General features: G+C 30.4%; 2 protein-coding genes across 2 annotated transcripts in view; both read left to right on the plus strand.

The window, feature by feature from the left end:
• The window catches only part of LOC145332434 (uncharacterized), a 444908-nt gene that overhangs the window by 286461 nt on the left and 130545 nt on the right, over nt 1-27902 (plus strand). The gene's annotated exons all lie outside the window — the stretch shown is intronic.
• On the plus strand, nt 13756-25574 carry LOC145332226 (uncharacterized). Its single transcript, XM_080177180.1, has 8 exons — nt 13756-13851; nt 14328-14414; nt 16486-16566; nt 18261-18323; nt 19875-19961; nt 21152-21199; nt 22192-22218; nt 25488-25574. The coding sequence occupies exons 1-8, from the start codon at nt 13806-13808 to the stop codon at nt 25538-25540; spliced, it is 492 nt and encodes a 163-aa protein (XP_080033306.1). The 5' UTR covers nt 13756-13805; the 3' UTR covers nt 25541-25574.

Genomic DNA, 27902 nt, shown 5'->3' on the forward strand with positions numbered 1-27902 from the left:
TATTGACTTGACAAACAAAATATCTAGTTTATGGGTGGTAAAAGGTTAATAATTTAATATAATAAAATCTTTCCAGAGACCTTTAATATAAATTCAAACTTTAGGCTAAATTAAAAATATTCTTTTTCAACATTTTGTTAATATCATGGATAATGCTATTCCAATTTGTGGAAATTCAGAGTTCACCTAAAGATTAAAACAAAATTTATTTAGGAATCCTACAACAATTGCCATTACATAAATTTCTTTACATAAAAAGATAATTTCTAGATATATACTTGTAGCATTGTATCTAAGTATTCTTACTCCAAAATAAAAGTATCTCTAAGAAAAAGAAACAAGTGGTTAGGAAAACGGTAGGACAATAAATATCTAAAGTGTCCTATCATAACTAAGATTTTTTTATCCATTTTTTACATCTAATAAAATCAGCAAATATTAAGCATGGATTTTTTTATGAATAGCACACCACATTGAACATTTTTTTTATTTGAACATTAAATATATAGAGAAATAATTAGTGAGCTCATCATGGTATTTAGCTTTTGGATGGTAACTTTATTGGTATTAATATTTTTTAGGTGTTTTTGAATTTATAAAAATTTTGGATTTTTAGCAATGTTGTTAAATTTCTTTGACTTAACAGTTTGTATAATTTTCAGTATTTTATAACTGTTCTAGGAATTAATGAAAGTATTGGGTTTTTATGTGTGTAAGTTGAATTTGCCTTCACAGTTTGCATAATTTCAATGATTTTTTTATTTCTTAGGATTATTGGAAATTATTGGTGTTTTAGCAAAGCATGGAGGTTGAATTTATTTAACTCAGCAGTTTAATTATATAGTTTGATAATTATATTAGTTCCTATAAATAATGAAATTATTGGCTTTTTTAGCAACAGCAATTGGAAGAATTTATGTAACCAACAGTTCGATCATCAAAAGGTAATTGAGTTTTTAGTAAATCTTTTGATGAAATTATTGGTTTTAACATTAAATTAGAATTTGTTTTATAATTCTAATTGTTTTGTATATTTTTTAATGGTCTTTTATCTTAGAATTACAGAAAGTGTAATTTGGTTCATAATAATTTGTGAAGTGTACACCAATTTTATGATCATTTTCTGATCCTAAGAGTGTTTTGTTCTTCTTTGAACCAATTCAAATAACAACATAAAAAAAATTTTGAAAAAGAAATACATAAATTTCGGCTCAGGGAATAATATTTTTGTTTTAACATTACAAAGAATGTAATGTAACTTTTCAGTGTTCACTGTTCATAAATAAATAAAATTGTAATGAATATGGACAATACAGATAAACAATAATTTGATTGAAGTTGAACCAATAGAAACACAGCATAGGAACAATTCTACATCATTATTAGTTACAGAAATTATCATTTGCTAGAAATTCCATTTTCTATAAAGTTAAGATTTTCTATAATTAAAAGAAATCTTTCTGTACAGCATTGTATTGGATGGCTCTTATTGTGTATTTAGGCATATTAGAATTGTCCTATAAATCTCAAACTATGAATTATAATTTCTTTAACACTAAGGTACAACTTAGAAAGCATAGCAACTCTATAATTGTTCCAAGAAAGTCTGTATATTCATTTAAAACATGCTATTTTTCACTTTTTAACAGCTATTTTTGGTATGATTATTGTCCTATTCATCTGATATTGGGAGTTTTGCTCTTTTGTATGTCTTCATCCTTGTAAGTTGGAGAGATTTATGTGTCTAATTGGTCATCTAGGGAAAAAAATATTTTCACATAGAGTTATCTAAGTCAACTATTCAAAGTTTGATGAGTGAATTACAGACACAACCCCCCCCCCCCCCTCTCTATATTTCAAAATGTTTTGCAGATTGTAGTTCTAAACCTGTTGGGCACTTATCTTTAGTGAGGACAAGGTCATGCTGGACAAAGTTTTACCTAACTGAACCTAACCTAGTTGAATCATATATCAAAGTAACCCTTTTCCTAGTGTGGGAGGTTGAAAATGAGTTTGATGGTCCATATGTCCAAGGAAATCAAAACAAAATTCAGTTTTCAAAGTAAATATTGAGTAAGTAAATACTCCTGTTTTGTTGCTGTAAAAATTTTAAATTACACTTTTAATTCCTTTAAATTTTGTTAATAAGAATTGCTGTACAAATTAATGGGTTTGTTGTAAAACCTATTAAAAAGATTATCCTTAAATAAATATTTAGGATGGTTAACTCAAAAACTAAAATACTTTTGGCTATCATAGGGTAGTGTTTTATAAAAAAAATCAGCTTAAGAAACAAAACAATTACAAAAATATGTTGAAAAAATGTTGAAGTACATATTACTATATTATAGTTACAAAATTTTCTTTATTCCAGAGTTAAGTAAACAATTCTCACCTAATAAAATCAATAGGAAATATAAAAATGAAAAGGTTACATTTATAACAACATGAAATTACACATAAAGAAAATTTGATAGACAGGATTAAAAAGTACTCTTTCAGTATTCTGAACTGTAGCTAAACAATATACATGAAATGAAGTGAAATCTCTTTAAGACTCTTATAAAGAACAACTAATATTTTTGTAGCAGCTTCCATATATTCTATATTCATAAGAATAAATAGCTTTTTTTGTAAATCACAATGTTATTTGTTTAATAATATTTTCAACTAAAAAGATTGAATGTTTAAATTTTGATTGAACTTAATTTGATTTTAGTTTTTACCAATCTGACTCCTTCTATGAGTCAAATCTCTACCTTAACACTTTCAACTTTATAAGAGATAACCAGATTTCTAACTCAATCCTTGCCAATTTGGCATCAAAAAGACAGACACATCCAACAATAAGACATGGTGGTTCTGTCTATTTTTATTTTTTGATGTTTGTCAGATCTTTCTTTTTCTTACCAAATTGGCTAAGAATGTGTTAGAAAGCTGTTTGTAATACAATGCGAGAAATAACTATTCTTTAATAATTTTGGAGGGGTCATTTTTTATTTATCTTGGAAGGGTGAGGGTACCCTCTCTCAAAATAATTATAAATCTTTGCAGGACCTATGAAAAGCTACATTGTAAAGCAGAACCAGAAGAAGGGGTCACAAAGATCCTTTGGTACACACTGACAGATATCCTGGTACTTTTATAGAAGGATGAATAGCAAGGACAATTTTATTCCTAAGTGTAGCATGTTACTAATGATAATAATAATCAAGAGAAAGGGTAGTTTTGTTCATCATTATTAGGGATATCTATTAATTTTTTCTACATTTTTTTTTCAATATCCCTGATATTTATAATAACTGCGCAAGTAAAAATGAAACGTAGTTAAAAATACCAAGAAAGAAAGCTACATAGCTTTATTATTCAAGGATACAAAATTCAATAGTTGACAAATATTTAATTAATGGAAACTTGCAAAAAATAACATTTATTAGCCTTTTTAGTAGCGAAGCTACTCTATAATTTTAAATGTCCGTCTGTCCATCTGTCCGTATGTCCATCTTAGTTTGGGGGAAACGTGATTTTCTCGGCTCCTATAAAAGATAAAAGGCTTTTTAGCATGTTTTAGGCTATTTTTGTATTTTTCACATTTTTCTCCATATCTTTGGTGTTTATGGTGCGATTTCCAAAATTTTTTAAGTTATAGAATCAAAATTAAACTTTCTGTCGTTTCAAGAAAACAACTATGACGGTCAGACTGCCTTTAAGCAGGTTTTAGGCTATTTTTGTATTTTTCACATTTTTCTCCATACCTTTGGTGTTTATGGCCCAATTTCCAAAGTTTTTCAGTTATAGATATCAAAATTAAATTTCCTTTCGTTTCAAGAACACATCAATGGCGGTCAGACTGCCTTTTTGCAGGTTTTTGGCTATTTTTATATTTTTCACATTTTTCTTCATATCTTTGGTGTTTATGGTCCGTTTTTTTTTAATTTTTGCAGTTAAAAATATCAAAATTAAATTTCCCATTGTTCTGAGCATCCAGTATGTAATTTACTTTGACCGTCAGTCTGAGTCATAGTACTGAAATATAAATAAATATTATATGAAATATTATAAAATAACTATTGCACTTTATTGGTTGGTTCAAAATATCCATGTTTGAACTTGTCCACCAATAACTTTAATATGCATGGGTAGTAATTATGTTTATTAGTATAATATTGCATAATGCATGGATGGACAGACCGTTTGACAAAAGTTGAAGAAGAGATTTTATAACTTATATATTTTCCAAGAATTTTCTTATCTTATGCTTACGTTAATTAAACCTAATTCTACCTGGGTATGAAGCTACTGTGATACATAAATATCTTTTCTACTAAATAATTAGTCTTTTTATTTCATTTTTTTAAAACATATTTCTAGGCTATTGACGTGTAGTAATAGCAAGAACAAACAGCTAAATATTCTAATAAAGTGTATTAATTCAAGACAAGTTAAACATACAATAATAATATTAAATATAATAGCAAGTATTCACTTTTATGTTCGTGCCGAGTTGCAGAGCAATGTCTTGCTCCGAAACGGTTGACACAAGAACTGACTGCTAATATACAAAATACATATAATGCTCTCAAGACAGGAAGAAAGGGACTATACATCACATTTCTCCCCGGCTTTAACATGAACATAAATTTCGAAACTGTAACAGTACAGATTGAATATAACAATATGTTTATTACATGTTAATTATCAAATATATTATAAATAGCATTGAATGCTTATTAAATAGATAATAATTGATCTGGTATGACACCTGCCATAATTTTTTTTTTTTTTTTTTTTTTATATTTTATTTCCAGATCTTTAAACATTTCATATACATTTTTTTTTTTTTTTTGTTTTGGTTCCTTAGAACTCTTTTATGTTTTTTATATGTTCCTTTTTTTTTCTCTTTTTTATATTTTTTTTTTTAAAAAACATTGATTAACATATAATGCATTGATTAACATATAAACATTGGAAATGCATTGATTAACATAGTTATTATAAATGCATGATAAATAAAAACACTGATTAACATATAACCATCAGAATGCATTGATTTAAAAACATGTCATTAGAGATGCATTGTTATAAAAGCATTAATATTAAACCTTTCGAGACTACTACTGCCTCAACAAATACTTAAACATTAATACATAAAAATAAAATAAAATATGAATTAATACACAGTAAAACTATAATTATTCTTGATCATAATATTCATTTTCTTTTGCCAGATTTTTCTTGATAATAGTAGTATCATTCATATCCATCAATCCATCATTATCCATCAATCCATCAACATCTCACAAATGATATAACCATACCAACCATAGTAGTATCATTCATATCCATCAATCCATCATTATCCATCAATCCATCAACATCTCACAAATGACATAACCATACCAATGCTACAACACCACAAACGATATAACCATACCAGTTGACCTTAGCTTAGTTATAAACTTAGTTATAAACTGGTTTCCACTTAGCAACTGTGATTTTCTCAAACAACACAACAGCCATTCACCTCCACCACAAGAAGCCTCCAATCTCTTCAAAAAATTGGGATCAAATCCTTCCATGTTTGAGGTCTCAGGTCAAAAATCAGAACTGCTGTTCACATTTATCATCCAGGAGATTATATCTATTGCATAGTCAGGCATGACTTAAGCCTAATAATGACAACCACAATAACTGCTATTAACATCTCTGTTAGAATCCAAAAATCGACATGTCATTCAAAATACAGAAACTGCCAATGATTTTCGTTATAACAATGATGCTACTGTCGACACTCCAACCAATGATAACGTTGACAACAATGAACAGAAACAACAAACACAGAGAAAACTGCAGCCGAACAAAAGCAACCAAAACCTTCGCCATAGATTGATTCGAAATCTGATCCATTTCGTTTTTCAATACTAACTATCGACAAAAACACCAGCTATTGACAAGTAAGATATCCAACCTGGCAGTCAAATCTACAACAGCCACATCATCTTTAAGCCCCGCCTTCTTCAGAACAGCTAAAATTTCACTAACCAGCATTTTACTTTAACTGCCCACTGTATTAACAACTTACAAATATCCGTTTTATCAGTCATAAATATATTTAAGATACAATGCATGCTATGGAAAATTCTGCACAACTTCACAATAGCTTCTAGCCCATGGTGTATATCTCTGTTTATCATTATCTATCAACTAAATACTTCTCATTTTGACAACTGTAAATACATCTCTTTGTAGCTACCTGACTCACTGTGCATTTATTTGCATCATCCTGACACACTGTGCACATCTGTTCAAAATAAATATCAACATAATTCGTTTAGCTCTTTGTATCTACCTGACTTACTGTGCATTTATTTACGTTATTCTGGCACACTGTGCACATCTGTTCAAAATGTTACAATATCAACATATTTCGTTTAACTCAATGTTATTTCATTATCCTTGACATACGAATCCTCAATTTTCAAATTAAGCTTCAAAACTACTCTCCGTCTTATTATCCACAACTGTTGCTTAAATGCTTAAATTTAACACCTCCAAGTCTTCAAAACTTTTCAACAGTTATTATAAATCTAGCAATCTATAAATCTAAATTACTTTTCTTCTCCTTGGCAGCAGTTGGACTGTTGATTGGAGTATTTGTAACAGGTTGAGAAAGGGTTGCAACAACAGTACCAACAGATTGACTTGCTTCAGTAGGATTATGATCATCACTATCACCAGTACTATCATTAGCTGCATATAATTTGCCACTACTGGTTGATTTAAGACTCTTCTTGCCAAGATCAGTAATAGTCTTCCCATATATAGAGATATCATATTCAAGCTCAAAGATAGCTTCATCAATCATTGTTTGCAAGTATTTAATCTGTAACATCATCAGCTCTCCTTTTACTTTCAACTCTCTTCTTCAGCTCTAGTACATCATGAGGAAACATATTCTGTTGCACAATAGACAGAATATCAGTAAATCCATAAACATCCATAAACTCCAGCAGCTCCTTACATTCCAAATATGTTGTCAATCCAGCACAGGCTTCCTTTGGAGTTTTGTGCAAGCACTCAGTTGTTAGCTTCAGGTACTTTTCATGATCACTAAATCTCCTTATAGTTGCCAGAGAATACAGGAACCTTGAACTTGATATCTACCTTCCTGGTGATACTCCAAGCTTCTTGACCGCATTATTGAGAGCTGTTTTAGCATCCTGTTTAACATATAATCGGTCATGTACCATAGTGTATCCTGTACCAGCCTCCACTCTCTCTCCACCAACAATTCAACATATAATCGGTCAGAGCAAAGTGTATCATATACCAGCCTCCACTCTCTCTCACACCTTTTAACTATATCATAAAACAAAACAAATCACTCACCTACAAATAATACCAATGTCAACACAAAACAATGGCCAAATTCAAAACTAGATTTCAGTCACCACCAACTACTTCTCTTGCGACCGATCTAAAACAAAATACAATCATTTTAGATGCCAAAACTTATTTAATACATATTTTATTTTCACTCAACAAAATAAATTAATTTCTTTAACATGTATTAGTATGTACAACATTAATCAAATGTATATCAATATTGAACATCATTAAAAATAAAATTTTAACAAACTAAAACTCACCAACAGGTAATACTGTATCTCAACCACCACAACTACTCCTCTTTTTGACCAATCTAAAACATAATGCAATTATTTTAGATGCCATACTTAAATGTTATCACTTAACAAATAAAATTTCAACATGTCTTCTTAAAAATGTATTAAGAAATATAATATTAATCAAATGTTTGTCAATAATCGAGCAACATAAAAATAATTCTTAATACAATATATTAGTCTAATACAGTAAAAAATTTACCTAATTATTCTATGAAATATCTGAATAATAACTTATACCATCCACAACTATTTTTATGTATTAGAATCTTGAAAGTTGAAGCACAACTGACTATTTTTCTCTATACCTGAGAGCACTTTCTTGCGCAGCTCAACTTTTGCGCATACAACGCCCAACTCCTGCTCATCATTGCAGCTACCTCTCTGCACCACCCCATCTTGCGCATACCAACTCCGAGAGACAGTGCAAACTTTCCTTGCCAAATTTTTGCCCACCCCCCTTCTCCATGAAGAGAGACAGCTCCACACAAATATCTAATGCATTATAACAATTTTGCTTCATGAAATTCTAAGCTTCATAAATAATTTTGCTGAATCAACATCACTCAATCGCAATATATACTATTCTATATCGAGTGTCCTTAACAAAAAATTTATTTTGATTCATCCAAAATTTAGCAACACATAATGTTCCAATTTCAAGTTTGAGTGCAATTTGATTGACCACCCTGTGTTATTGATATATTTGTTTTTTCTATAATTAGATTCGGTCCGCCCATCCATACGACCGTTCGTCCTTCCGTCACTCTGTACGTCAATCCTTTTAGCTTTTTTCGTTAATTAATACATGTCAGCATTGTCCTATCGCTTCCAAACTTTACATCTATCTACTTTTTGTATTTCGAACTTTACATGATGATTTCTGCAGCAGGTAGGTACAATTTAGAAAACGTAGCAACACTATAATCATTTCTATGACGTCCATACTTCCATTTGTAAACATGTTGATTTGACCACAAATTTCTATATGATCTAATTATCCGATTGTTTTGATGTATATTGATTCCTGGGACAACAAAGTACAATACTTATGATTACAATGTCAAGCATCCAATCACCCTTCAGACAACCAACACTCTGAGATGCACAACCTTTTTCGAGAAATTTTAACTGTGCATGGTAACGAGTTTCACCGGTTTTGGCCAAAACATTCCCCCCACTCTAACTTTTACGTCACACATCTCACATAGTAGCAGTAGGAACCATTTTTAACTTTGTTAGTTATGACTCAGTGTCAGACCGAGATTTAAACCTATCACCTACCCAACGACAAGTAGATGTGCTACGTGTTAAGCGGTTTACAAGCGAAGCCACTCTATAAGCAAGTTCATAAAATGTAAGTAAAACATCAATCTGTATCAATCAGTTCTTTTTTAACAAATTTACTTACAATTTTACATCGACTCTTATACACTTATTTTCTCAGTTTTGACACTATACAAGTGTTGATGTTCGTTTGTCCTACCATTCAATGCTTCGCTTTTGTTAATGTTGTCTTCCTTGTTTTTTACAAAGATTATTCAGTTCTGACACTATGCAAGTGTTGATGTTCGTTTGTCCTACCATTCAATACTTCGCTTTTATTAATGTTGTCTTCCTTGTTTATTACAAACAAATTTGCTTACAATTTTGCATTGAATCTTATACGCGTATATTCTGATTATTTAATTTTGACACTACACAAGTGTTGATGTCTATTTGTCCTGCCATTCCATTGCTTCGTTTTTACGGATGCTGTCATCTTTGTTTTTATACATCATATCCTCATTACAATAAAAATCATATATCATATAAATCATATATCAACATTTACTATACGAGTGTTAATGCTCCATTTTTATGAATATTAATATCCTTGGTTTATACATCATATTCGAAAACGTTTCAATTACAATAGAAGTCATATATAAGTCAAACTAAACTTGCAACATTTAACCACCAAGTCTAAACAACACATTTAGTATTAATCTATATTGCATCACCCATCATTGGATATAGATATACACAATAGACATCTCTTCCCTACACAATCCTATATATAATAGATCTATTGTCAAAACTTGCACAAAGTTTTATTTTCAACAAACATCCATAAATAATATATCCATTGTACACACATCAACAAGTTTTCTCTTCTCTCCATACAATATTTCCAATAACATTCATTTCCTACTATACAAATATTTCCGATAATTCATTCATATTCATCCATAAATAATATATCCATTGTACACACATCAACAAGTTTTCTCTTCTCTCCATACAAATATTTCCAATAACATTCATTTCCTACTATACAAATATTTCCGATAATTCATTCATATATATATAATATGTCCATTATACATTTCAATTCTGCACACATATCTCTCTCTCACTCTCTCTCTCTCTCTCTCCCTCTCTCTCTCTCTCTCTCTCTATCTCACATCATAATCAAATACTGAATAACAATTTTTGCTTCATTAAAAATTTTTGCTGAGTTATGCATTCCAATCTTAAATCGCCATTTAATTGTTTAAAATAAATCTAGTTAAATCCACAAAAATTCCGCCCACCAATCAAATATCACATTCTACTGATCATGATGACAAGTATGTATCAATCCAAATCAACGTAAATTCAAAAACAAAACAAACAAAATTTCTGTTCTATCTATAATAGAAATTTCGTACTATGAATAATATATCACATATCAAAGATCACATATCTATCTTCTCGCAAGTACAATCGTTATTATTCATAGCACATTTTAACCATATTCAAAATATTTTGTTTCCATACATATAAACTTAAGAGTAGCTTTACTCTTATTTATACATAAACCGCAATATAATTGTTTTAAAATTAAATACTTAGAACCATAATAACTGACTCAACTTTTAAAACAATTTACAGCCTTTCATCAAAATTCTAATACCTTTTAAAGTATCTAATTTCAAATTTTTATCCAATTTTCATAAAATCACGATATTAACATTTAATAAAATCAATTTTCTTCCATTAACAATTTTACAAAATTGTATTCCTATTTTCGTTAAAATTAATCCATCTTCAATTTTTTATTATTCTTATCTCTGTTAGACACCACAATAGTCTGAAACAAAAATAAATATATCCAAATATCCAATTCCAGTGTAACAAAACAAAAAAAAATAAATGCATATATTTTGATTTTCATAATAACATAATCTCATAAACTCGTATTCAATAGTTAACAAAATGTTATATTTCCAGAATTCAAATAATTACCATAAATCAAATTATTTTCCATCACAAACTTTATAGAGTTGCTTCGTTTCTCTCCTTATTACTTAAACAATGTCAGCGCTTTCCAAATTATATGTTATAAATTCTAACCTTATGCCTGGACACCACAATGGCAGATAAATTAACATTTATCCCACTAATTCGAATAATATCAGAGATCTACATGGATTAGCAATGGATACAACAATGGAAAATAAATTGACGTTCATTCCCAAAAAATCGAGTAAGATCAGTAATATACAGGGATATAACAATAGCAGATAAATTTTCGTTCATTCTAGAAAAAGTTGCTCCACAAATAATCTATATGATTTGTAACATAACATCTCCGAGTTAGATCAGTAATATACATGGATATAACAATAGCAGATAAATTTTCGTTCATTATAGAAAAAGTTGCTCCACAAATAATTGATATGATTTGTATGTCAACATAACATCTGCGAGTTTTATTTCCTAAATAAAAATACTTCCAGAAGCACAACTTCTATACATTTTTATAAGCCGTCAAATCTATCAGATACAAAACTTATTCAATTATAGATATCTTAATTGCAAAACTACAAAAATCGATCGCCGCCACACCGCCGTCAAATCGCCGTAGTACATGTATATCCTGCTGATACAATCCAAAACTGTAGAGAAAATCCTTCTTCCCTGCAAATTGTAGAAAGAAATACTCGTTTAATCAATACACAATAGAGAAAATCCTTCTTCCCTGCAAATTGTAGAAAGAAATACTCGTTTAATCAATACACAATAGAGAGAATACATTTTTAACAATTTTTAACAATACTCAACTGTCCTCGTCTCCCTGTAGAAACAAACTATAAAAGGATATATTTTTAACAACACATGTCTATCCTTCTCTCCCTGCTGATACATGTCCAGGGCGGCACCTTTTCCCCTTTCATGGTGTCCTCCACCAACATAGTACATGTCCAGGGCGGCACATATCTTTCCCTGGACATTATGTTGGTGTCCTCCACCCACATGTTGTCCTGCAATGTCCAGGGCGGCACCTTTTCCCATTTCATGGTGTCCTCCACCAACATAGTACATGTCCAGGGCGGCACATATCTTTCCCTGGACATTATGTTGGTGTCCTCCACCCACATGTTGTCCTTCACTAGACAGGATGGTGTCGTGGTGTCCTTCAATGGACAGGATGATGACATGGTGTTCTTAACCATCACATATCTCTCCTTCACCAGGGGTTCGACCTGGTTCACCATCTCTCCATTCTTCAAGCATAACTGGTCCAGGAATTCGACCTGGTCCAGCATCACATGTCTCTCCTCCTCCAGAGGTTCGACCTGGTTCACCATCTCCTTGACTGTTACCTGGTCCTCTCCACCTATACACTCTCCCCCCCCTAACCTGTTTGGCAACACCACCAAACTTTCTTGTTCAAGGAAACACAATTTTTCATTAGCAATTGGAGCTTTGAAATTGTCCATAGAAAGTGTTGGCAACACCACCAAACTTTCTTGTTCAAGGAAACAAAATTTTTCATTAGCAATTGGAGCTTTGAAATCGTCCATAGAAAGTGTTGGCAACACCACCAAACTTTCTTGTTCAAGGAAACAAAATTTTTCATTAGCAGTTCGAGCTTCGAAATCGTCCATACTGTTAGCTAATCCAGTAACCGCAGCACTGTTGGTATCAACATTATCCGTCAACTCCTGAATTTTCTTCTCCAGCGGCGCCATACGCCCACCCAGCTCCGCCGCCACATTATCAATTCTAGTCCCAAGAGCATGAACCTCATTAATCAAATACATGTCCTTCTCATCCTGAGACAACTTCCTCCACTCATCAATGGTCAAGCCCATTGTTTCAATACAAAAAATACCTGAACAAACTAAAAAGAAAAGAAATAATACAATTAAAAGAAAATCTGAGCCGTAGATTCATCCTACCGACTGCGCCAAAATGACGTGTAGTAATAGCAAGAACAAACAGCTAAATATTCTAATAAAGTGTATTAATTCAAGACAAGTTAAACATACAATAATAATATTAAATATAATAGCAAGTATTCACTTTTATGTTCGTGCCGAGTTGCAGAGCAATGTCTTGCTCCGAAACGGTTGACACAAGAACTGACTGCTAATATACAAAATACATATAATGCTCTCAAGACAGGAAGAAAGGGACTATACATCACACTATATGCAAACAAGGCCCTAGCCATACAAAAATTTAGGGATCTTCAAACCTTTGCTTAACCTATCCTAACCTAAGTAATCATCAAAAATAATTTTTTTTATTATATGTTGCTTGTGATCTACATGCAATTTCCAGCTAAACCAACAATAATTGATTATTAGGAGTTACTAAGATTTACTCAGCTCCTTTCAAAGATAGATGTTTTAACTTTTATCCCCTGTCAAAGAGTTTATTTTTATTTTGTCCCTTTGTCTGCAATTTTTAGAATTATAAGGTTGGCTACTTAGGTGTAAATGTTTTTTTTTAAATTTGTTTAAACAATGATTATTCTTAAGAGAAAAGCTTTTTCACATCTATCCGTTTTGATAAAGTTTATTTTATTTTTTTGTTTCTAATTTTTAATATTAACAATCTATTATAGTCCTAACTCTTTAAAATTCTAAATGGTTTATTTTTACAAGGCATCTCTATATTTAAGTCTAAAATGTAAATGTCACTACAATACACCAGGTACATGTTAGACCTAAGATAATTAGCATTTAAATAAAACTTTAAACATAATTTATTGTCCTTGATAAATATTAACAGCACACACAAGAGATAAAGAAAATATATGAGAAAATATTAGTTTATAAATTAGTTGTTAGTAAGCCATTCAAGATGGCTACAATGTACATCATATTAATGTTAATTACTTTTGTAACAGGTACAAGTCTTAACCTTTGTTAGACCAAGAGGATGGGTGGGCAAGGGGGGGGGGGGGGCTAAACTCCCTACTACTGTCTCAGCTCCTACAGTTCTAAATATTTTTTTATGTTGTGATTTTTTAGATATGAAAATATCAGGTAAAATTTTCCCTTCTGTACTTAGTTAGTAACCATTGTCTTTGGGTACTTTACGAATTTTTTTCAATTAGTGTTAATTGTATTGTCATAATTGAAAACTATTTCATATTTGTAAGAAAAGATCAGAATAGCAAATAATATCATCTAGGTCTAGTGTTTGTGTTGCAGAATAATAATTTTCATTCACCATAATTTCATAATATCATATATTTCACACAAAAAAAACATACAACTTAGATTGAATTATAAATAATTTCATTTTAAAAAATAACGATACTAGTTCTTTAGAATTTAAACTATTTGAATCTTTAGATATGCATATAATTTTTAAATTCAGGTTCAGAGTATTGTGTTGAGCCTACGGATGCAGATTGTCAAGATGTTGTGGACAATGGAGTTTATAAAATCTACAACAGATGGCCATGTAAGAGTTAAAAATCAATAATAAAAGTTATAGACTAGTTTGCTTAGATTTATTCAAAGGAACCAAGCAAAAAATATACCGCTTTAACTGACTGACACGAGTAGACCCAATACCCAAAATTTAAAGCCTCCAGCTTCAAAAAGTAAAAAAGTTATAGACATTTCATAATCATATTTTTAGTACAATGAAAATTTTGAAAGCTTTTCATTGCTAATAATAGAATTTCTCGTATTCATTCGAATCCGGTGGATAGGAACCGGTTCTCATCCATACGAAAAAACTATGTCTAGCATCGTATTATATCCAGTTTTCTACGAATATAGACATGTACAATCATAAGATTAAAACTAGTTTTTTTAGCAGGTCCCTTCGGCACCACGGGGCTAAAAAAACTAGTTTTAATCTTATAATTGTACATTCTATATCCGCGGAAAGTCGTTTATAATACTATACGAGAAATAACTATTACATTATTAAAATACGTCACCTAGAAAGAAAATTATAAGCTTATTTTTGGCAGAAACTTAGGATGCCAGTAACTGATAACATTTTTACAATAAAAACACTCTTCTTTATGGTCAAAATCATTTCCGGCTGATTTCAAATGCCGGATATCCGGCAAATATCCGGTTATCCGGCCAAATTACCGGATATCCGGCTGGATAACCGGCTAAATTACCAGATATTAAAGTAGCAAAAAAAATTTATTAATAAACTTTTGAGATTTCATATATAAAATTTACATAAAGATAAACATATTCAAAAAATGTTCTTCTAGCTTCAATAATAAGAAAATTATAGCCATTTAAAATTTTAAAAAGCAGAGATTTTTGGTGTAAAATATAAAAAAAGTTATAGCCGGATATCCGGCCCAACCCTAATTTCTAGCCAATCAGAAGTCTGAGTCCACGCTAAGTCCGCAGAACAACCAATCACAGCTCAGAATCTGTATTACTTACATTAGTTTTCCCGCTATGATTTTACGCTTTCAAACGCAATTTAAACCAAATTTTTAAAAGACATTTTGACTATAAAAAGGGGTGTTTTTATTGTAAAAATGTTTTTAGTTACTAGCAGTCTAAGTTTCTAACAAAGATAAGCTTTTAATTTTGCTCCCAGACGACGTAATTTAATATTGAAATTTCCATTGTGAGCAATTTATTTGTTTTTGATTATGAAATATTACTCTCTTTGATTTCTGTGTTAAAGAGAGTAAAAACCTCTAGGATTTTATTTTAAATCACCCTTCTGGTTGTCACATAAACTGGAAAATGCAGTGTCTTTGTCTTGTACACCAAGTATATAACACATTATTTTATGTATTACTAGAGGCCTCTAGAAGCACTCTTGGATCTAGGGGGTGGGGTTATTTGAGCATTTACTCTCTATTTTAGTTTTAAATAGAAAATTAGAAATGATTTTTGAGGGCTATTCCTTATGGAAGGGTGGAGGTATCTCCACCCAAAATGGTTTTAAAACTTTTAATGACCAATCAAAATGGTTAATTGGCATACTAACCTATTAATGACATGATTTTTTTCCAATTTTCTCTGAGGATCCCTGAATAATTACTCAAAATATTGACACTTGCTTAACCCTTATACATTGAGCCCCAATTTGCACCTTAATACATAAGTAATTTAAGGGGGTAATTTATAATTTATAAAATCGGTCAGTGAGTGGTCAAAAGATCAAATGGTCATAACACCCTTTTTTCAGATGTACATTGATATCTAAGTATTCACCAAAAAAAAGTTAGGTCTCTACCTTATACACAAAAGTCATAATGTAGATATTAAGATTTATTTAGAATGTTTTCTAATTTTGGTTCCTACTTTGTCTGGACACCATGACCGACCTTGACCAGATATTCTTAGAAAATTAACTCTTGCCATGTATAATTACTAAACTTATAAAGTCATGAAGTCACAGCTCTCTATTTTACCTACAAAACAAATGACATTGAAAAAACAAGAGGGGGGCTGATTTAGCCCCTCCCCTGATCTGTAAGGGTTAATCATTCAAGATCTAATATTTAAACTATTAAATAATTCTATATTTTTATTTAAAGGTGATTGTCAGAAAGTCTGGTGGTGTAAAGGTGGAAAACTTCAGACTGACATCTGCACACCATATGATGGAAAAGAACAATGTAACAATATTTCATTTTAACATATTTTAGTAGAACTGTGTTGTTAAAATATTTATAATACAAAGTAGAATGATGTCTGTTGAACAGTCTGTTCATCTGTCTGCTTAACTGATGGGGTTCTACTCTTCAGGGAATAAACCAACAGTTCCTGAAGTGGTTTCAAAATATTTTCTTTTGAGATAAGACACCTTTACACAAAATATATAAAAATACATTACAAAAAAATAGGGAGGTTTTGAGAACCCCCATCACAACATGGGGTGAAATTCCTTTTAAAGTGATCAAAAAGCAAGTTTTAAAAAATTAATAAAATTAATTCTTGTAAAATAAGAGATACATTTGTGCTTTTTATACTCTTTTTATCAATTTTGCTTTGACAACTGAAAAAGTTGCAATTAAGGTTTAAAATGTTGGACCAAATGACTAAAAAGATATTTCTAAGGTTATTTTAGTGTTGCTACAAAAGACCAACTCTACAAAAGACCAACACCTACAGAAGACCAACTAGGCGTTGCTACAAAAGACCAACATTAAAAAAATCGTAATGCTAGAAGGTCTAAAGCTGCAAATGGTCTAACATTATATCTGTATTTATCAAATTAATAAAGTGATTGCTTTAAATAGATTATAAACGACACAATTACGAGAAAAAACAGAAAATTAATTTCTATTGTATCAATTTAATGAAATAATTGCATGAAAATCTTCCAATTTTAATGATAAAAAAATCATTACATTTGAACATTCTGCAACAAATGGTAATCTTTTGATGAAATGGCAGAAATGTATTGCTTTATTAATAAATTTGATGTTTATAATAACAATATAGTTGTATCAATTGATATTTTGTGTGGGTATACCTTGTGTAGGTGTTGGTCTTTTGTATGTGTTGGTCTTACATAGGTGTTGGTCTTTTGTAGGTGTTTGTCTTATGTAGGTGTTGGTCTTTTGTAGGTGTTGGTCTTTTGTAGAGTTGGTCTTTTGTAGGTGTTGGTCTTTTGTAGAATTGGTCTTTTGTAGGGGTTGGTCTTTTGTAGCAACGCCCAACTGACATAACAAGCAATCAGAGCAAGTGTAGAATAATGTATCATGGAAACACAACTCAAGGGACCCTCAAATGGTTTTAGAGAGAAGTAGTATTAGTAATGCACTGTTAAATTCAGTATAATTTTTGTTATTAATGTTGTGTCAAAGTGCCTCAATAAAATGATCCTTAGAACAGGAAGAAAATGGTGGATATATCATTTAATAAGGAATAATATAGATTTCCAATTTAAATTTCTTTTGATTGTGGATTTGTAAAACAATAAAATATGTATATTCTAAATATTTTTTTCTTCATTGAACCAAATTCATTAAACAATTACCAAATTATCTTTCACTAAAACAAATGTCAGACTGAACCTACACATTTGTTACAGGTTACTATACAACTAGGGCATGTCCATTCATATGTATTTTGAACATTTTTTTTTAGTTATAAAAACTGTGCTTTTTGTCTAAATTAATTCCATAAGTTTATTAATTATAGTGGAATATATTTTAGTACATTAAAGCCAATTTTTCATTGACAAATAAAAACATAAGACATTAATAGAAATAAAATTATTTTTAAGACTTTATATTTATGTCCTAGTTATAATTTTAAATTGAAACTTTGAATATGTTTATATAAAAGTATTTTTGATAATTAGATGTGATGCTTGTTGGACATTGTGTGGCTTTAACTGATGCTCCCATGGATATCTGCAAGATGGGTAACACATTTACTTTTACTAGGGAGGGAGGTGACATTGGACCCTAAATTAATTAAAACATATTTTCTTACACTTTTGGAGCTTATAATCCATCATTACCTTATACAGACAGGAATGCTGGGATGCAGGCATGACACTCAAATGCCATAGTCCAACAACCAAAGATAACCAAGGGGAGCCAAATGTCTCCTTTTCTGTTCAAACACCTGGGGTATTAGGTTAAGTAACACCCATCAGACAACCATTTTTTGATTGCACAACCTTTGTCTGAGAAGTCCTAACTGTGCATGGTAATGAGTTCCGCCTGCTTTATGCCAAGGCATTCCCCTACTCTACTCTACATGCTGCAACTAGCAGAAATACAGATGGATGTTTTTTGTCAAAATGTAAAAAAATCTGCCAAAAATACAGTCATACTTAAAGTAACCGCCATAAATACATCTAACACAGGCATTTATTCATCCAAAATGGTCAATTTTACATCTTTCTATATCTGGAAAGTTAGAGTTGCCACTAACACTTGTAAGAACATGTCAAATAGCAGCAGTTTCAGTAGGAGCATTAGTAGTAGCCACAGTGTTACGTGCACATTGTAATACATACTTGGCATGTGAATCAATTTTTTTGAATTATGGGAATATAACCATTATTAAGATAGCGTCACTTATTATTTGGACGCTGGACTGAGAGCATTTATTGTGAAAGTTTAAGATCTTAAGGATTGGTAAATGTTAGTTATTCATTGATAAGGCCGTTCATCGCATACATAGATGCGACATGATCACATGGATCTAAGAATTCTTCTAAGACCAATATGTCCTGCACTAAGTCTTTCTCTTAGCCTGACCCTAACTGCCATGACATACAGTGCTTTAATATGATGATTCATTGAAAGTAGACATTTCATTTTGTATAAAGATGGTTGTATACAGTATGACCCACAAAAACTTAGTTTTTAGCATCTGCAGCCCATATTTCTCAATGAACTATTAAAAGATGCATATGTCCTTGTTTTATATACATTTAAGCATCAGAGGATATAAAGATATTTTTTACATCAATTAACAGCAGAGATTTTTAAAGCCAAAGTTTGGAAAAGGTGCTTGAAAAACTGGACATTGCTAAATGTTTCTTAGTATTATAATACAATTTTCAACCAATTAAAAACAAATTAGAAAGAAGATCAAGTTTAAAAAAGATATTTTTTTATTGCATTAAAAAATCTTAGTTTTACATATAAAAAATTTACTTTTTAAATATTTTTTAATGCATTTTTCTTCTAACCATTTACATTTAAGATTCCTAGGACAACAAAGTATGATTTAATATGTGAAGCATTTTTATAATCAAAATGTAAAATGTAAATTTTTTTGAAGGTGCAATATCAAAAATATGCTACTTAATATTTCCAAATGGTTTTTGTTTTATTTATTGATTTGTTTTGCTTAGCTTTAAGAAATACTGTCATCCTATTTGTCTAACAAAATAAATTGCTGTATTAGATATATTGTAAGTAGGTATAGTCAAACTATAAACTTATTATTTACTTAGATAAAAACTGTGAAGGTGAAGAACTCCCCACCAACACAAATTGTACAGCGTTTCAAGACAGTCAATCTGATCAATTTCCACTTCCATGTAAGTTTGTTTATTTAGTTTCATCAGTTCTAACTATAAATTTATCTTTTTCCTTATGAACAGTATTCTATAATGTAAAGTAGTAGTATAAAGTTTGTATAGAGCTTAAGATCTTAATAAATGCTTTGAAGGAAAGCTTTATAAATATCTTGGTTTGGTTATAAGTTCCATTTTTTCCTACCTCCCAGTCCCCTAGATGTTATAAGTGAAGCAATTAGAAAATCACAAAGTCAAACAGCATGCGTCTCTTTTAGTGTCTCTCAGACACCAAAAGGGAAAAACATGATTTTCTTGACTTCTATAATAGAAAGACAGCTGAAATTTTTAGTGAAGATTCCTTTGACATATGCTCATCTTATCTATACATTGTCTGTTAATTGGGGTGCTAGATCGATTCGTAGATTTTTGTAATTTTCTTGTCTCCTTTTCAAAACAGACAACTGTAATTTTCAAGGATTAAATAAATGGACATTCTACATATTTTCAATCAGTTCCATTAAGATTTGTTTATTAATTGGGGTGCTAGATCGATTCCTAAATTTTTTTTCAGGATTTTTAAAATCTTATTCAAGATAGACGGCTGAAATTTTTAGGGATTGAATAAGTTTGCACTTTACATATTTTCATTGAGTTTAATTGGGATATGCTTATTGGTTGGGGTGCTAGATTTATTCCTAGTTTTTTAAGTTTTTGTAATTTTCTCAACTCCTGTTAAGATAAATGGCTGGAATTTTTAAGAATTGATAGTCAACATTCAACATATTTTCATCAAGCTCTTAAAGACTTGCTATTGAATGGAGTGCTTTATTGATTTCTAGATTTTCACTTTTTCTTATGCTTATAATTACCATTATACATTTTTAAAAAAGTTTTGTGATTTTTTCATTTAATTTTTTTATGACATACTCTATAGTAGGGCAAAGAGTAACTTAAACAAAACTGTATCCTTTACTATAGATGCAATGTTTACTTTTAGAAAAATTTAGCATAATGCATAACCTCTACCATTGGATAAACCAAAAAAAAAGCAAAAGAATAATAACACATGAGAAGATACAGTTTAATTTTTAATTTGTTCAGACAAAAATTTTCAAACAAAATAATCTTATTTCTTTAAATAATAGAATAATGCACAATAATGGGAAATAAATAATTTGTATTTCATTGTCATGATCCTGCTACATATTTAGGTGATTGTCGTGGTTATTGGTATTGTAATGCTGGTAAAGTCACAATACGTAAGTTATTATTTCTAAATTTAATTTTTTTCTCATTTTGTAAAAATATTATTACATCACTTCCTTGATAGATTTAACAATCAAAAAAATTCAAAATGTCAAAATTCCACCAAGTATCAATTTAAGTGAATTTTACTTCAGCTCAAAAGTCACATAGTAAAATTAGTTTTAGCCTAGGGTTCATTCAGAGTTTTATCTCAAGCATAATATTCTGCTTCTTTAGACACCTTACTCTCCTACAAGTCATTGCAGAAAAAAAATTAAAAAGCATGTATCAAGAACTGAAAACCAATAACATTTGCCAAAGGTGCCCAATTATATCAGCCCAGAGAGGGGTTAGAAAGAAGTTTTTTTTAGCTTTTTGATAATGTCAGAAGGGGAGTTTCCATTTATACCTGTAATGTATAATGACTTTAGAGTACCCTTAGGGCCCCTTATAGGCTAGAACCGAGACATTTTCGATTTTCAGGATTCCAGGTATGAGTCTTTGGTTTGACTTTAGATCTCTATAAGTGGAGCTAGGGTTGAGATATTGGAGTTTAATCTTCTCTACCATGTCACTGTGGAATCTCAGTGTACTATCCTAGCTTGGTAGCTTGATATCTCAACTATCAAAGCGCTGAGTTAACTTTTAGTGAGACCGCTTCAGTAGAGTTCACCCAATATACATAGTGGTGGATTTTTGACATTTTGAGTATCATCTTTTATAGCCTGCTGAATGTGGGTAAAAGATTGTTTGATCTTATTGACCGCAACAACACAAGCATACATATGCATAAAGAGCACACAAACAAAAAATATGGTTAAAACTTCATTAGAAGGGGGGCAATAGCATTTTAAAGACCGGTCATTTTTCATAATGTATAATGTATTTTATATAGACGTTTTAGAGTAGCTTCAGTATTTTAACTTATATAAGATATGAATTGTGATATTAAATGCTTTAAAAGAATAATTTTGAATAATGCATGCTTAATTATAAATATTATTAGATGAGAATGCGTGTTATGAAGGAACAGGTAACATTTTTTCTTGAATTCATTCGAATCCGGTGGATAGGAACTTCAGCACCTCGGGGCTAAAAAACTAGTTTTAATCTTATAATTGTACTTTCTATATCCGCGGAAAGCCGTTTATGATACGATGCGAGAAATAACTAATATTCTTTTTATATATTCTATTATACTGTTAAGCTTAATAGTGAATGTAAACAATCATAAAAGCCAAGCTCACCAAATGATATAAACTTAATTATGGTATATACTCTATAATTTAGAATATACTATTAAAAAAGCATTTCTATACATCATACCTAATTTTGCTTAGCATAGCAGAAGGACAGACATATAATAGATAAAATTTTAACACCAAGCAATAAAGGTAATGTCTGATGGAGCCAATAAATGAATCGCATCGGAGCATACATGAAATCTCATTGGTTGAATTAAACTGAAGTTTTCTAGTTTTTTCATTAGAGTTAATTAGAGCTGTTCTTTCAACTTTTACTCGAATCAAGTCCATCACATGAAGTACTGCCTTCATTTTGTTGTTTCACATCTATGTTTTATCTGTGCATTAATAATGAATATGCTTCATCTATTGCAATCGCTGTAAAATAATAAAAATCCCTTTATGAATATAAGTTAATAAAATCATATTTTTTTCTTGAGTTTTTATTAAAACAAAAAAATAATATCTCGGACTTTAAATGTACATGATTTATAATCTTTAATTCGTAATTCGTATCTATTATAAACATTTAAAATACATAAATTCATAGTTTGTTTCATGTTTACCTCGAAATAAATTATATAAAAATAAAATATCAATACAACAGTACGTTCGTTACGTTTTCAACAGGACCTAGCGTTGAACTGTGTATACACTGTACACATATGGGTAAGAGGATAGGGCATATTTTTTTCATTTTGTTCATATAAAGGGTCAGCTGTAAATAGTCGCATTTCTTAAGATAAAGCTTTTCTAACGTAAATTATATCGTGTTAAAATTTATTTTCTAGTATAGTGTAAAGCATATTACAAGTCCTTTAATAAGTTAGCTATGAATTGTTGAATTCCTTAATATAAAGTTAGCTTTCTAGAAATTATATACTCGAAAAATTTTTAAGTTTTTTGTCAGCTGGAGGAGTTCCTTTGTCAGATTTACGAAAAAGGGGTTCACACTATACTTCTTCTCTCCTAATTCTATTCACCAAGCATAGTTCACTATTAAATATTTATCAGTAGTAATATAGACAGAGGAGGAATAAAAAGAGGTATAGTGAATATGTTTTCTCAAATAACTGCCTAATATCCCATGTGCTTGCCTTTGCCCATAGATACATAAATAAAAAATAAACATTAAATGTTGGTTTTCCCAAAAGTGCTAATCATAACCCAGTTAGGGAGTTGAATCCATTTTTATAGAAGCAGAAATATAAACCCCGAACAAACATAATATGCAAATCTGAATTTTCAAAATAGCAGCTTTATTATTCATTTAGGATGATTTTACAATAAATATGAAATGTAGATGCCTCTTTTGGTTACAAAATTCCACTGCTATTTTTTAATTAATCGGCACCAATAAAGCACAAGATCTCAAAAACAGCATTTGGGGGAAATACTGGTGAACAAACATATTATGCAAATCCAAAACAAAGCAAAAAAAAGTTTTTTTAGCACTTTTCTCCTCTTTTAAAGATTGATTATGATAAAATAATAATTTTTTAAGGGATTTATGCATTAATTATTATGAAATATAGTATAAGGTAGAAATTAATGATTTTTCTAAATAAGAAATGTTTGAAAAAATGAATTCGATCCCTATCACTTTAGAGGACAGCTGCTGACCCCCAGTCTTATGGATGAACCTAAATACATGTTAAAGATAAAAATTACCCTGAAAAGTATACAAAAATGTTTTTTTTATGTGTTAAAAAATTCATTTTAAAATCTTGATTTTGGGGATGATGACCTTTCAGATGCTTCTGTTGGTGGTGATGGTGAGCCAAATGTTATCTAAGTACATGTCCATTACAACAACTTGTCTATTAACCTATGTACCATTTTTTGTAGTCATAGCAGCCTCCAATGGAGCCTTCCAACAAAAAATATATCCATCTTCTAAAAACTACAGTATTCACCTTATGAATTGAAGTAAATAAAATTGCAATTCTTTTCTTTTTTAATAATGCTGGACTGGAGGATGCAATAACTACAAAAATTGGATCATAGTTTAATATATAAGTTGTCATCATGGACATGCACTTTGATAACATTTGGCTCACCATCACCACCAATAGGGGCATCTTAAAGGTCATCATCCTCAAAATCAAGATTTTAAAATAGATTTTTTCAAGACACCAAAAAACTTTTTTGTATAATTTTCAGGGTAATTTTTATCTTTAACATGTATTTAGGTTCATCCAAAAGACTGGGGGTCAGCAGCTGTCCTCTAAAGTGATAGGGATCGAATTCATTTTTTTCAAACATTTCTTATTTAGAAAAATCATTAATTTCTACCTTATACCATATTTCATAATAATTAATGCATAAATCCCTTTAAAAATATTATTTTATAATAATCAATCTTTAAAAGAAGAGAAAAGTGCCCAAAAACCTTTTTTTTATTGCTTTGTTTTGGATTTGCATAATATGTTTGTTCACCAGTATTTCCCCCAAATGCTGTTTTTGAGATCTTGTGCTTTATTGGTGCTGATTAATAAAAAAAATAACAGTGGAATTTTGTAACCAAAGGAGGCATCTACATTTCATATTTATTGTAAAATCATCCTAAATGAATAATAAAGCTGCTATTTTGAAAATTCAGATTTGCATATTATGTTTGTTCGGGGTTTAATCTATGATTACTTTTTTGACCCTCTAAAAAACGTAATATACAATTCCACTTTCCCCTCTCTTGGTGATGATATCATCAACGCCGATATGAATTTTGTAATCTACGATTCCAATTTTGCCTCTCTTGATTTTTTAAATGTATCATTCCACTTTTCTATTATTATACCATTTTTGTTCATACTGGCAATTTTCTTCTTTTATTTTGTTGCGTTTTAGTACCTTAAAACCGACTTAATTATTTTTTTAAAAAACTTAAATTACTTCAAAAATAAGAGGTCTACAAAAAAACCGATTGCATATCTGAATTCTCCGGAAAATTTTACATCTATTACTTACCAAAAGCACCGGCTAGCTATTCTAAATAAAAAGTTAAGACGCCCTCTTTTGAATTTTGAAGTATTAGTAATTTTTCTATTTTCTATTATAGCCTATGTACCAAACTCTGGTTGGAGTTGTTGGAGCTCTATGGATTCTTCTTAGTTCACGGTAAAATAAAATAAAAATCCAAAGTATAGAAATAAATCTGCAAAAAGAAAAAACAATTTTAAATGGTAAAATTATGAAAAGAAATAACAAAGGTCAAAAATTGTTTGTTCTATTTTTTTTGCTAACCGATGAACTGATATAGTCCTCCTTTAAAGGGTAGCTTCTCATAGGTCCTTCAAAGGTTTATAACTATTAGGGAGGAAGATACCGTTACCTTCCAAGAAAAATAGCCGAAAAATACAAAAAAAAATTGTAAAGTTCCTGCAGGGTGGTGCCAGTGTCATATAAACATAAATAAAAAATATCTGATCTTAGTAAAGAAAAATTATTTTTGAAAGTAGATATCTAAAATAAAAAAAAACATTTATAGGCCTCTCGGGTCATAGCCTCTGGTTTTCCTTAAAGTTTCTAGCTGGCACAGAAATTTCCAACCCTATTATTTTGAATTAAATTAAAATTCAAATATGTTTAATTTTTGGTCAGGTTAAATTGAATATTGAAAGAAACTACACTTACAAGCACTGCAGGGGTTGGATCAACAGAAAAAAAATTTCTTGTTTCACTTTTAAAATTAAATTTTAAAATAGAGAAGTAAGGATTTATTGTGCTTGCTTAGCACTCTGAGGGAAAAACCTATTAACACAAAGGTAAAAACATGTCACAAATGTAAACAACTAAGAAGGACCATTTTCAAGGAGGGGTTTTTAACCTCCATTACAAAATTTTCTTTGTAATAATAAAAAATTTATCCCTCTCTTTCCCAATTCTTATTCCCTACAAAAATGTATGATTTATACTTTTTACAGGATTAAAAATTGTGGGAGCTTTTTTCCCCCTTGCCCAAAAATCAAAATAATTTATTTCCTCTTTAATTTAAAAAAACCTTACATGATTCTGTAGAGTCTGGTTTGTTGTGTATTTATGTAAATTTCCAATCACCTCTCATATATTTTGGGTCATAGCTCAAATAAGACTTAGATAATTGGAAGGGTAAAGTTTTGAATAAATTGTTCCTTACTACTTTAGAAACCCTTGAACCCCTGGTAACATCTATTTCTCCAGCAGCATCCACCACTGCAACTTCCGCAATAACAACTACTTCTCCAACAACAACCATCACTGTTTTTTTCTCTTAATTATGTTGATGATAAATTATAGATTTGGTTATAAAATTATTTCATCTGGACTGAAAAGGAATTTGAGATTGCCTAATGCCACAATTAATTTCTATAATTTTGTGAATTAAGGGGGGGGGGGGGAAGTTTGTACAGTTATAGGAAATGAAATTCAGTACCAAATTTTGCCCTGGCCGTTTGGGCTTGTTTTTATAGTTATCAACCTAATTCTTTTTGTAAGCGCTCCTTTATGATTGGATCTACCTGTAAAACTTTAAAAATTGAATTTTGGGACTTTCCCTTAAAGGGGCTAGTGGAGCAAAAGATCCCCTAACACTAAAATTTTAAGTTCTGAGCCTATTTTCAGAGATATTGAGATGATTTTTTTTATGAAAACTTTTTTCACAAAACCGAACTAAGTAGCCATTACAAATTTCATTTTGGGACTTTCCCTTAAAGGGGCTAGTGGAGCAAAAGACCCCCAAACACTAAAATTTTAAGTTCTGAGCCTATTTTTAGAGATATTGAGATGATTTTTTAAAATGAAAATATTTTTAACAAAACCGAACTAATTAGCCATTACAAATTTCATTTTGGGACTTTCCTTCTAGGGGCTAGTTGAGCAAAAGACCCCCCAAACACTAAAATTTTAAGTTCTGAGCCTATTTTTGAGATATGAGATGATTTTTTTAATGAAAACATTTTTAACAAAACCGAATTAAGGAACCATTACAGATTTCATTTTGGGACTTTCCTTCTAGGGACTAGTGGAGCAAAAGGCCCCCCAAACACTGAAATTTTAAGTTCTAAGCCTATTTTTAGAGATATTGAGACGATTTTTTTAATAAAAATATTTTTAAAGAAATTAAACTAAGTAGCCATTACAAATTTCATTTTGGGACTTTCCTTCTAGGGACTAGTGGAGCAAAAGACCCCCAAACACTAAAATTTTAAGTTCTGAGCCTATTTTCAGAGATGTTGAGATGATTTTTTTAAATGAAAATATTTTTAACAAAACCGAACTAAGTAGCCATTGCATATTTCATTTTGGGACTTTCCTTCTAGGGACTAGTGGAGCAAAAGACCCCCAAACACTAAAATTTTAAGTTCTGAGCTTATTTTGAAAGATATTATGGCTGATTTTTTTAATGAAATTTTTTTTCAAATAACTGAAATAAATAATCAGAAGAAAAAAATTTTAGTGTTTGGGGGTCTTTTGCTCCACTAGCCCCTGGAAGGAA

Source organism: Acartia tonsa, chromosome 11, assembly GCF_053477335.1.
Source record: "Acartia tonsa isolate MP-2025a chromosome 11, ASM5347733v1, whole genome shotgun sequence".
Classification (NCBI taxonomy): Eukaryota; Metazoa; Arthropoda; class Copepoda; order Calanoida; family Acartiidae; genus Acartia; species Acartia tonsa.

Excerpts from the sequence above, each read along its gene's own strand:
- LOC145332226 (XM_080177180.1), top strand. The coding sequence starts at position 13,806 with ATGGCTACAATGTACATCATATTAATGTTAATTACTTTTGTAACAG. Across the intron at positions 16,567-18,260 it reads ATATGATGGAAAAGAACAAT|ATGTGATGCTTGTTGGACAT; the intron begins GTAACAATATTT and ends TTTGATAATTAG. Across the intron at positions 21,200-22,191 it reads TGCTGGTAAAGTCACAATAC|ATGAGAATGCGTGTTATGAA; the intron begins GTAAGTTATTAT and ends AAATATTATTAG.